General features: G+C 30.5%; 2 protein-coding genes across 2 annotated transcripts; both read right to left on the bottom strand.

The window, feature by feature from the left end:
- Positions 1-6,167: 6,167 nt before the first annotated feature.
- Positions 6,168-7,109, bottom strand: LOC107467989 (lectin). Its single transcript, XM_021131625.2, has one exon. The coding sequence runs from the start codon at positions 7,043-7,045 to the stop codon at positions 6,248-6,250; it is 798 nt and encodes a 265-aa protein (XP_020987284.1). The 5' UTR covers positions 7,046-7,109; the 3' UTR covers positions 6,168-6,247.
- Positions 7,110-11,276: 4,167 nt separating this feature from the next.
- On the bottom strand, positions 11,277-12,367 carry LOC107467980 (lectin). Its single transcript, XM_016087217.3, has one exon. The coding sequence runs from the start codon at positions 12,314-12,316 to the stop codon at positions 11,441-11,443; it is 876 nt and encodes a 291-aa protein (XP_015942703.1). The 5' UTR covers positions 12,317-12,367; the 3' UTR covers positions 11,277-11,440.
- Positions 12,368-12,564: the final 197 nt, after the last annotated feature.

Below are 12,564 nucleotides of genomic sequence, written 5' to 3'. Positions count from 1 at the left end.
AGAATACCTAGTGCCACAAGTATTTTTTTTATCGAATATAAAAAAAATTGAATCTACAATTTTCTAAGTAAATATAAAAAAATTATATCATTTAAATTATAATTCATTGAGAATACTACAAATAGTTTAAAAATAAATATAAGAAGATTTGTATATACATATATAGATGTTTTTAACGGTAAAATTAATTGTCTAACACACATATAAATGCATAGGCTTAGGGGTTAGGATGCAGATATAAACTAAAATTAATATATTATCATTTATATTTTTTATTTAATAATTTACATTTTTTAATGCTATAATTTCTAAATTAAAGTAATAAGTTAGAAAATCACTCAAATAAAGATATTTAAAATATTTTTTAATATATCTTTTAGTAATTAAAATTTAACATATAATCGATTAAATCAAATTATTTTTGTTAAAATTAGGTTAAATAAATTAATTTGACCGAAAAAATAGTAAATTAACATTATTTTTTATAGAAAATGACTATAATATCTTTATTATAGAAAATAACTTATTAATTTAGATCAATTCAAAATTGATTCACCATTTTTTCGATCAAATTAATTTGTTTGTCCTAATTTTAACAAAAATAACACGATTTAATCGATTATCTGTGTAAAATTTTAATTATTAAAAATATCTTAAAAAAATATTTTAAATATCTTTACCTGATCGAGTGACCCCTAATAAATTATGTCAAATATTTTACAATCAAAGCAGAAGGTTAAATTCAAATTAGCGTCATTGTCAGTATATATCCTAATACCTAATCACATATATTCATCTTCAAAAATATTATTTATATATTAAAATTAATTACTAAAATTAGTTATTAATATATTTGTTTATAAATTTTAATTTATTTTTAATATATATTTATATTTTAACATATATTAGTGACTAATTTTAGTAATTAATTTTAATATACACATAATATAATTATTCATCTTAGTCACCAAAAAGTGTAACCATTGTATATGGTGCCAAAAAATTCGGTTTCTTTTGATATATATTTTTAAATATTTCCAAAATTACTCGGACTACTATATATTTATTATTGTAATAATTATATATGGCAAATGCTATGATGACTATTATGTTGATTATAATAGATATACAATTTTGACAATATTTAAGACTTTTTTTTTCTATTTCAAAATATTTTTAGTGTAACGAAACAAAAGTAAAAAATAAATATTTTTATGCGTTACTAAATTTTTATCGGAAACTTTTAATGATCTATTGTAGTATTACTAAAGTTGTATCTAATCCAAGATGCCATCCAGATACCTTCACAATCGTCCATTTTATCTTAGCTTTCCGGACGGTTCCCACCTTACAGGTAATGCCACGTGAATTGATCGACACTCTGTCGTACAACAACCATATTAAATTAGTACTGTTATACATAATAAATAATAGGGTAAAATATATTTTTTATTTTTGAAATTTAATAAAAATTTTAAAAAATATTTCTAAATTTTATTTTGTTTTAATTTTGTCTTAAAAGTTTTTAATTTGTATCAAACATATTTTAGATGGCTAAATTTTTAAAAAATTTAAGACCAATCTAATAATAATGTATGAAAATTATGCTTAATTTGTTTGTGTTGATGGTTGTTCTTAAAAAATTATTGTTAAATTGATCTTAATTTTTTTGAAAAATTAGTCGTCGAGAATATATTTGATGCAAATTGAAAATTTTTGGGACAAAATTGAAACAAAATAAAATTTAGAGGTATTTTTAAAATTTTTGTCAAATTTTAAAAACAAAAAGTAGACTTTACCCTAAATGATGAGAAAATAACATTGATTGTTTTTTTTTTCTTTTTTTTTTTCGACAAAGGATTAGATCTAATAGTAATAAATAAGCAAGTTACACTTACAAAGATGAAACAATTAATCGGCATCCTCAAGTGAGGGCTCATTAAAACTACCTCTAGAAAATCCAATGATTGATGATATTATTAGAGGTTTACACGAGTTGAATTAATTCGGATTTAAGAGAGAATGAAAACGAAATGAAAACTAACATGATAAAATTTGATCGGTTTGGATAAAAGTTTTTGTGAGTAAATCTGAATCAGTCTAGTTCAATTAAATTAAATTAGATCGATTTAGATAATTAGATATTCGATTAAAAATTAAAACAAAAATTAAAAAGAGCATATTTTTAAAAAATATAAATGTTATAAATATAAATATTAAATTAATAAAAATATCTTTTTAACTTAACTAATTTAGCTATAAAAAATATTTGTATATATAATAATATTATTGTTATGCAGATTTTTAGTAAAATTTGAGTTGGTTCGATATCTAATGATTTAGAATTAAAACTTACTCATTATTAAAGATTTCAGTTTTTAATTGTGCATGAAAGACTCTTGTTGGACTAATGATGAAAAAAAAGAACGTAAAAACAAAAGATAAAAGCTACAAAATTTAGAATGAAAAAAGATGCAAGAGAAACAAAGTAAATGGCAAAATTAAAAGAAAACAATAAATCGTCTTTGGCATAATCAAATGACTTTAAAATTTGAATATATTGAAATCAAAGAAAGAAAGAAAAAGACTTTGTAGAGAAAATAAATTGTTGAAAAGAAAATTTGCAAAGGGAATTGAAATGAAAGCGAAGACTATAGAAGGAATCTTACAGAAAAATGAACTCTGAGTAAGGTTAGAAAGTCTCTGGAGATGTGATATTGCAGTAGCTTTTTCTGAAAATGAATTCCATCCTCTATTCATTCTAAGCTATGTCTATTTATAACCATTTTTAACCAATCAAAATTTCTTCACGTGCTCTACATACAAAAAAACCAAACATAATTGTTCCCACCACACAACGATAGTGTGATAACCATCTTTAACTGCCTCAATTACTGGCCTTCCCGTTGCTTCGATCACAGATCCTCATTTTCAATATGCATCTTTGATCAACCTAGTTTACTCATCGATGATTTTTCTTCAATCACCTTGAGCACATTCTCGAAATAGTCTAAACAAATATCTTCGATTTGTTCATCATCAAATTTAAATTATTTTTAGCCAACAAATTATCCCTTAAATCAACAAGTTCTTTCTCAAAATAAAGAATGAGTAGATTCAATAGAACTTTCCTTCTCTTTTATTTAAAACATTAAGAGAACAAAATTTAAACACAAAATATTTAGGATCCCAACTAACACCAAATTTGGAAACCACTTCATTTCATTACACACATTAAACGTGTCTCATCATGCACACTTCTCTATTAATTTCAGACGTTAATCCTTTTTAATTCCAAATTATAAATACCACTTCACTAGCTTTTAACACTTTTCCAGAAACTTTTTCGTTGCGTATCTTTTTTTCCTAGTGCCATATCCTTTCATCGTCCTTGTTCTGCATATGTAAAAAAAATACTTTCTACACAAAGTTTCTTACTATTCACGATATTCAAACCCATCTGCTCTCTTTTCTCAAGGTATTTTCATATATTCACTATTAACGTTTGAGCTATCAATTGCATATATTTATTTCTAGAAAGGAGTATTTTTCATTTCATTTATTTCGCCGCTACTTATTTTCCAGAATCACCATGCATATGGCTACTAGTAGCAATGCTTCTCCTTCCACAAAAGGGGAAAAAACCATGGAGGAAACCCCATGCATGAACCTTCAGATAATAGCTCACGATAATGACGATATTATTGAAGATTCTATTAATGCTATGAATGTACAAAAAATCTTTTTTTCTTTGCTGTTAAGGACCAAATGCATTGCTTCTTGGGCCCTTTGCTTCCCCTTCTGAGATTGATCAAGTCCTTCACTTTTTTCCTTCTCTTCCTAGCCAAGAACTATTAATAAAAAATACATGTATATGGCTCCCTTTGATGACCATACAAAACCATTTTAAAACAATCCTAAAACTTCTTCAAAAAATGTTAACTATATGGCCTGGTTCAAAAGGATCGAACCAGAAAAGAAGAATTTTTGGGCCTGACGTGACATATATGACCTCCTTCGACTATCTCAATACCAACTTACTACTCATCATTAGATGATCGGAGCCATGTTGTACTTTTGGAATCAGTCGACTAAAAACCTTCGTTTTCCATGTGGTATAGTTTGCCCTATGACCCTTTTCGATGTGGCCATTATCACAGGACTAACTCCTTCTGGGATCGATATTTCTCCTAACATGGAACTAACAAAGAAGTACAAAATCAACTGGAAAGCTCTTATTACGTGAATTTTATAAAAAATAACATGGGTCAAGGTAAAGATCCCCTTTCTGATGATGAGCACGTAGCTTTTTTATATTTTTGGTTGAATACTATAATTTTTTTCTCTCGAAGTGTCACCATACAAAGATTCTATCAATCTCTTGTTGATTTGATCCACGAGAGTTCATCGATCTTATGTCTTTTTAAACTACTTTTAGGTAACCTGTATAATGAGCTCGATCACATGGTAACAAGCCTTAAAAATCGATCTCCTTTCAGTGCAGGGGGACCATTCTAGCTCCTTCAATTGTGGCTGAATGAAATTTTTGAGACGTTTATGGAAGTTGATGGCATCCTAATTTCAACTAAACAAACCATTGAAGGCATTTGCCTTACTTCTTTGAAACCAATTTTTTCTGGTCCCAGGGTTCTTTTTTGGACAATCTTTATCAGATTTTATCATGCAAAAACCTTTCAGAACTCGGAGCTTAACTTTGCACCTTTTGTCGATTGAAAATGTGGTCCTACTTGGTTTCGAGCACCAAGAATTTCAAAGGACAATAATGAGAACGTGCAATGTTCAAATGACAAAAACTGGAAAAATTATACTGCCATTCAAGTTTTCACTACTAGTATCTCTATGTACAAAAAGGACCAATATCAAGTCACTTTACATGCTCTCTACGACAAATAGAATTTTCTCAAGTTTTGTCAGCTCCATTCGGTTCAAAATTATCAAGTCAATTGGGCCAAAAAATTTACAACTCTATGTCACTTATAACTCGAGAACTAAAGCACAACAAATATCGAAGATTTTTAAAGACAAAGAAATCAGGTTATCGAATTCTAAGAACAAATCATTTCATTTAGATTAGAATCCACAAACTCCTAACCCTCTTGAAGGCACACATAATCCAAACGTGACAAAAAATTTCATTGATCCTAATATTCTCCATCTCCTTCAAAAACTAACATTTTTGCTTGCCAATCCTGTTGATGCATAGTTCTTATAAAATGGTATTGATGAAGCATTTAATCAGATTTTGAGTTCCAATAATTTTTTTCAAGGTCCTTATGATCATATCAAACCATTTACATCTTTTATCAGTTACATCAAAAAAATTTTTCGTATCAAAACGGATTTGAGTTCCATTAAAAGAGAATAAAAAAGGTTAAAGATCGAAGTGCCAAAATTAAATTTTTCTTAGCTGATAGACAAAAAAAAGTATTAGATTATAAAATTCATCTGATGGAGACTTCTATCAAATTGAACCAACTAATTAACAGAGAAAATAAAAAAAAATGTTAAAATCAGACAGAATAAAGCTCTTCTGTAAAAGTTTCTCAACAAGCTCCAAAGTAATATTATAGTTTCTATTAATTTTTGTATTATAAAACAAATTTAAATAACAAAATGCAAGTAATTAAAAAAACACATATAAAAAGAAGTAGCATCATTAAATGCAGCAGTAATTATACTAATCCATATAAAACCTGCTGAAGTCTATATTGTGCAATATGTTAAGTTATACTAATCCATATAATTTTATATACGTATTTATTATAACTGCGCTTCTTTTTAATCAAATGGCATTTGTATTTAAAAATTTAATCGATAAAAGAAAACACACGAGTAATTATATTTTTAATATTTATTTTTACATAATTTTTCTTTTTTGAGTTTATATAATCTTTTTTGTATAAATTCGATCTTTATATTTGTTTTATATTAATTTTTTTAAAATTAACGATAATTAAATTCTAAATTTTTAAAATTTAAAGATTTTGATACTATATATCATATAAAAAAATATTAAATAATTTAATATCAATTTATTATTATTATTTTACATACAGAAATAGTAATGGACTAGACTTGAACGTAATGTCCTTATTATTATAAGGTCAAATATGGCAACGTATTAGGAAAGTCCATCCTCTGCCAAGTGCACTCAACGTACTTATTAATTATTATCATTGTTGCGGGTCAAACATTGAATCATGTATGGAAAAAAGGATCCCAGCTATTACACAACTAAGGTTGAATTGAAACTCCAAGAATTGACGTGGTTCACTTCTGCATATTTTCCGGTTGAACCAGAGAAACCTGCATAAACCTGTTCAGGAAGAACACTTCCAAAATTAATGCGATAAGCTACATCAACGTGATTGTTTCCATTAGGGTAAGAAGCAACAACCCTTAGCCTTTTAAGTGAAGGATCATAGGTTATTGTTACATTCAATGGTTCTCCACTTTGAAAATTCCACCGAGAAGTAGCGGAGGATTTGATGGAATTAACGTTAATTCCAATGTGTCTATAGTTTGGATCCCCAATATCAAGATTAGGGTATGTATCAAATTCGACTGCGACAATTGAAGTGGTTGATGAAGAATTGGTTTGATTGCTGAAGAGTCCGAGAAACCCCCCGCCGGAGCGCGGTGGTAGGTCAGAGATGGGAGCGATGAAGAAGGTGATGCCATCGGCGGGAGTAGCGGTGGAGTTAGGTTGAGAGATATTCAAGACAAATGAAGTGGAAATGGTGGCCACCTTTCCGGACATGTGTAAAACTATCGGAAAGGTGGAGAACGTACGACCGACGCTGCCGGATTGGGGGATACCGTTCCGTTCTTTGGTGAGTTCCAAGGCGAAGTTGGGGGAAAAGACCGCGTTGCCTTGCATGAGGAGGTCGGTGTCGGAGTCGAACCGATCGTAGGTAAAGGTGGTGGAGTAGGTTACAGAGGTCACTACATTGAGACAGTAGAATGTTATGAAGGTGAGAACAAGTGGAAGAGTAGATGAGTGGTGTTTCTTTGGGATAGCCATAGTTATGGAAATAGAATAATAATGATGATGAGTTTTCTTTGTTAAATACCCAAGGAAGCTAGTTGGTTCTTAAATAGATGATGACCGATAACATTTTATGTGTTATTCTTGACATTAATTTTTGAATATGATTGGTAGCTTATTAAGATTAAAATTAGAGAGGTGAGGTTGATGATACGTCATGTCGGCTGAAGAGAGTCGCCGTTTCATATGTATTGAGGGTTCAGGTTGATGATACGTAGGGAGAAGGACTTCTTGTAGGATCTTGATTATTCTTATGGTCCAGCTCGGTGGCGTTTGATGCTAATAAAAATAGTGATATACAAAAAATAATCGAATGGATCCGATAAGGTAGAAAACTACTATTTACTCCTGAATATTTAAAATATTGATAAATTTTATCTTATAAAATTATCAAAATTTTAAGAAATTATTTAAAATTTTTAAATTATTTTTTTATTTAGGTTTAATTATTCTGTTGGTTTTTATAGTTTTACGAAATTTTTAATTAAGTCCTTATACTTTTTTTTTCTTTTAATTGGGTTCTGCACCAATTTTTTTTCAATTAGGTTCCTATTGGTAGTAATTGGTTTAATTGTATAAAAATCCAATTAAAAAAAATTAGTATAAGAACTCAAATAAAAAATATATAAAAATTTAATTAAAAAATTAATGCAAAAACTTAATTAAAAAAAAGCATAAAGACCTAATTAAAAGTTTTATGAAATTATAAGGATCAACAGAATAATTAAATCTTTTATCTATTTTAATCCACTTCTAATATTTTGTCACCAACTTTTAAATTCTCAACCCTTTATCACTACCATCTAAATTCATTATCATCCAAATCTCATTCTTAATTACTACTATTTTCATCACCACTGTGGTCGCTATCATCATCATTGTTCCTATCACTACATTTTCACCACCACTAATAACTCCTACTTGGACAGTTTCAAAATCTCTAGACCAATACTCCTCTTTTTCTTTATAAATTTATCATCACTATTACCAGAAATTTAATTCCTCAAATCTTTCATAGTTGTATTTTCTTTAGATTTCCAAATTCAAAAATTTTCTATAACCTCACTTGAAAAACCAAAACAAAAAAAAAAAACTAAAAAAGAGCAACAATATTCAAATAGTGGTAGCTCATCTCACACCCGACAATAATTTTTCCTTTCTATGTTTCATCCTTTCCACTGCATAGCATTCTCTTTCTCTCTCTTTCTCTTTCTCTCTCTCTCAAATAATAGTGACTCCTTCCACCGTTTCTGTACTTACTCCTTACTATCGCACCTTATCTCTTTCTCTTCCCTTTTTTCTTGTTTGGTCTTTCTCACTTTTGGACCTTTCAACAACGACAATGATAGCTATGATTCCCACAGCCGTTGCCTTCTTCTCTTTCTTCTACCTCAATCTATTTTTCATGGAGTTGTTGCAAAAGAGATTTGCAATTCGTTCTCAGATGAGGCAAAGGAAATTTGTGATTTATATGAGAAAGAGGATGGACTCGTTGGTAGTGATTAGGGAGAAATGAAATAGTATGATGGTGGAAGTAAAGAGAAGGAGGTGGCAATGGCAACGGTGATAGTGGTAGTTGGAGACGAGTGGTGGTGAGAAAGAATTTGAGTGATGGTGGGGTTTGGAATTGGTGTGGTAGTATTGTGGAGTAAAATTTGAATTTAAGGTTAGGTTAGATTAGAAGGTAGTTTAGGTATTTTAAATAATTTTTTAAGGTTCGGTAGTTTTGTCAGCAAAATTCCATCTTTCATGCACTACAAGAAAAATATTGAATATCATTAGATTTAGTGTCGGACGTTAGCAGCAGATTTATTGGCGGATTTGGTAATAAATTCGTTGGATAAAAAGATTATCGTCAGATTCGGTTTTCCAACGATAAATTCACCGGTAATAATTGGAAGGAAAAAAAAATGACGCAATCATTACCGTCGGATTATCCGAATTAGTGCAATGCTGCATTTTGGTCATTTGCAAAGCATTACTGCGGATTATCCGCTGGTAAATCCGATGTTAATCTTGCCCTAAATTCAAACCGCGAATCTTCTCCCCCCTTATTTTCGAACTACTCCCTCTCTCTCTCTCTCTCCCTTTCTCTCTCCCACAAACAACCTCCGGCAGCCCCTCTACCAGCGTTGGCCACCACCAACAATGTTCAAAGACTATTTTTCGTTGCCCTGCCACTATCGCCGCCACCATTGTTGCACTGCTGTCGCCGCTGCTCTCTGTGTTGTCGGAGTGCCTCCTACCTCCCTTCAGGTATATTGTCCTCCTCCTCCTTCTTCTTATTATTTTTTAATTTATTTTTAAAAAATCCTAATAAAGCAACGCTGTTGGTTGGTCACCGCCGCCACCACTTTGTTGTCTGTGATGCCACTACTTCGCCAGAGCTGCTTCCTTCCTCTCTCCAGGTATGTTGTCCCCCTCTTTTTTTCTATTATTTTTTTTATATTTAATTCATGTATTAGTTTAGATTCAGAATTTTTTAAATTCTATTTTGGTTTGAGAATTTTAATCCTCTTTGTTATCGTATTATTAATATGCCTTTTACTTATTTGCTATGGAGTACATGTATGTGCTGTGATTCCTATGTTAATTGAAACAAACATGAAACTATGTTATCTAAGCTCAATAGATTCAATAATTTTAAATTTTAGGCATAAATGAAACTATTGTTCTATGGAATTTGGGTGTGGTGATTGTAATGAAAACATGTCCTGATCCACCAGAATTTTTGTCCTTAATTATTGTTTTCAAAATATAATTTTGGCATTCATTATTTATATTTTTTAATTTTTATTGTGTTGTAGTTGCTGTACATTAGAATCTGGCTTAGAGATTGTGTAGATTGGATTAGAACGATGAAGCAAGTCATAGGAATGGTGGTTTTTAATAAGATGCAGAAGTCAGTGGTGGTGGCAGTAGACAGGCTATTCACCACAAAGTATACAACTGTTACATCAAACGAACTTCTAAATTTATGACACACGACGAGCACAATCAATATAACATCAGTGATCGAGTTAGTAACAATTTTTAACTTATCCATCTAATTTAATTTGCAGTCCTTCTTTATTTCTTAAAATATTGAATTTAGTTATTAGTATTGCCTTTGTAGCTTGATAGTTTAGTATTTTTACTTTAGACATGATTTATGATAGAATATTATGATGGCATTTGATCTATATAGCTTATTTCTCTTAGTGGAATAAGGTTTGGTACATAGTTGTATTATTCTTATTACGTGATGGTTAAATGTTAATATACCCTCTAGATTTTTCAAAAAAACTTAATGAGCGATTTTTTTTGCTGTTGTTCTTTCAGGTTTGACTGGATCCTTTTAGGCCTTTGAGTAAGCGCAAACATTGAATTGTTGATGAAATTCTCAAAAAAACACGCATATATACTCCTCCCACTGCACCAGTATCTGAGAATGTGCCCTCAGCACTAAAGCACTTGTTCCCTAAATTGGTGTAAGGTATTGAAAGAATCTTAGTTGTTAAATTTATAGCAATTTTGCTGTTGATATAAATGAAACTGAAAATAAAATACAGTAGAGTCAGCTAGTTGTTTGATACTTTATTTAAATATAGTAAAAATGGTTTATATGCATACTTTTTTATAGCTTGAATTTGATTATGTTGTTTTGTTACTATTAATAAAAAAGCTTGAAATGTAACTTTTGCTTCTATTATCCTGTTAGAAGAAATCCAAAATCTCCTTTATTCTCCATTTTGAGATTTTGATATCATCTCTAATTTTTTTATGGCAGAAAAAATTTATTGTGTTACGTTCTAAGGTTGATTAGCTTGTAATTTAATAGTTTAAAAACGAATCTTCTCCAATTTCATTTTCACATAAGTATTGCTAGAATTTAGATTGCCAACTTAGTGTAAATGTTTGATCTTTATTACCTTCAAATTTTAAAGTCAACTGTTTAATATGCATGAATTATTTTTTTATTTATAATTATTTTTTGAATTAATTAGTTTATTGTTATTAATCGTCTAATTTATTATAGAGAATATTAAATATTTTATTAATTTATTATTTATTGTTGTCAATTTTTTTAAATTTGTTATTATTTGAGTTAATTAATTTATTTTTTGATTTATTAATTTAAAAATTATTAAATTTAAACATTTAAAAATATATATTAATTTTTATTTTTTTTAATTTTTTTCCTAACGAAACGAAAACAACAGAAAAGTACAAAAATCAAAACGATCTTATTAGGAAGAGTTCATTGTTCATGGATATATTACATAGAAGGCAGAAACACCACAAGCACAGTGCAGTATTCACATACGTACACAATGGACTACATGCACTTGTCCTTATTATTATGTAGACATGTAGTGTCATGCCCAATCATTACACAACACTTGCAATACCACCTTTCTCAACCCTAAAGCTTTTCCCTAAGATTGAACCAAAAGACCAAGATATTATGTTATTAATTTGTGAGTACTGTCCAGTGGCACCAGAGAACCCTACCCTAACTTGTTCAGGAAGAACAGTGGTCAAATCTATGTCATGAGTGAAGTCCACGTTGTAACCATTAGGGTAAGATGCAAAAACTCTAAGAGTCTTGCCATAGGGATTATAGAATATTGTTACCGCCACCAGTTCTCCATTTTGAAAGTCCCATTCAGCGGTAACTTCCGACTTAATAGAGTTCACATCAATTCCGATGTGTTTGTAATCGGGATCCCCGAGATTGAGATTAGGGTACGTATCAAATTCAACAGCAACAACTTTGTCAGATGTGGATTTAAAACCAACGAGCTCTTTGCGCGTGTTGTTGAGTGCATTCGAGGCGCTAAAGAGGCCAAGGTAGCCACCACCGGAGTTAGGAGGGATAGTAGTATCCGGCGAAGCGAGGAAGAAGGTAAGGCCGTCACCCGGGGTATCAGAAGGTGAAGAAATGAGGAAGATAAAGGAGGTGAATATGGATGCTACTGCTCCGGTGGATTTATCGTAGAGCGGAATGGGATCGGAGTACAAGGCTCGGCCGACGCTACCTCCTTGTGGGACGCCACTGCTGTCAACCCTAGTGAGTTGCAAGGCTCCGTTGCTTGAAACGGAAGCGTCGCCTTGGATGATGAGGAGATTCTCGTTACTTTGATCGAACCTGTCGAAGAGGAAAGTGGTGACATCCGCTGAGTTCGCACTGTGGAGTAGGATGAGGAAGATGGCCATGGAGGCAAGAAGGGGAAGGGATAAGGGTATTTTGGAGTTAGACGCCATGGCTGGTAAGTATAAAGTGGAAATGAGTATAACACCGCAGAATAAGTTATGTTTAGTGTGGGTTGCAAGTTTAGTGCTAATTTATTGGGTATATATAGAGTGGGTGACAGTAGGTTCAAGGCGCATGATGCATGCAAAACGTTACTTCTGTAAATATAAACAAAATGTTAGGTGGATATTAAAAATTAATTATTAAATTAATTAATTATATATGTAATTTAATTTTTTTTAATATATATTTTATATTT

The sequence above is a fragment of the Arachis duranensis genome, chromosome 9 (assembly GCF_000817695.3).
Source record: "Arachis duranensis cultivar V14167 chromosome 9, aradu.V14167.gnm2.J7QH, whole genome shotgun sequence".
In the NCBI taxonomy this organism is placed as follows: domain Eukaryota; kingdom Viridiplantae; phylum Streptophyta; class Magnoliopsida; order Fabales; family Fabaceae; genus Arachis; species Arachis duranensis.
The sequence above is the reverse complement of the archived record's forward strand: the minus strand, read 5'-3'. Positions and strand labels throughout refer to the sequence as shown.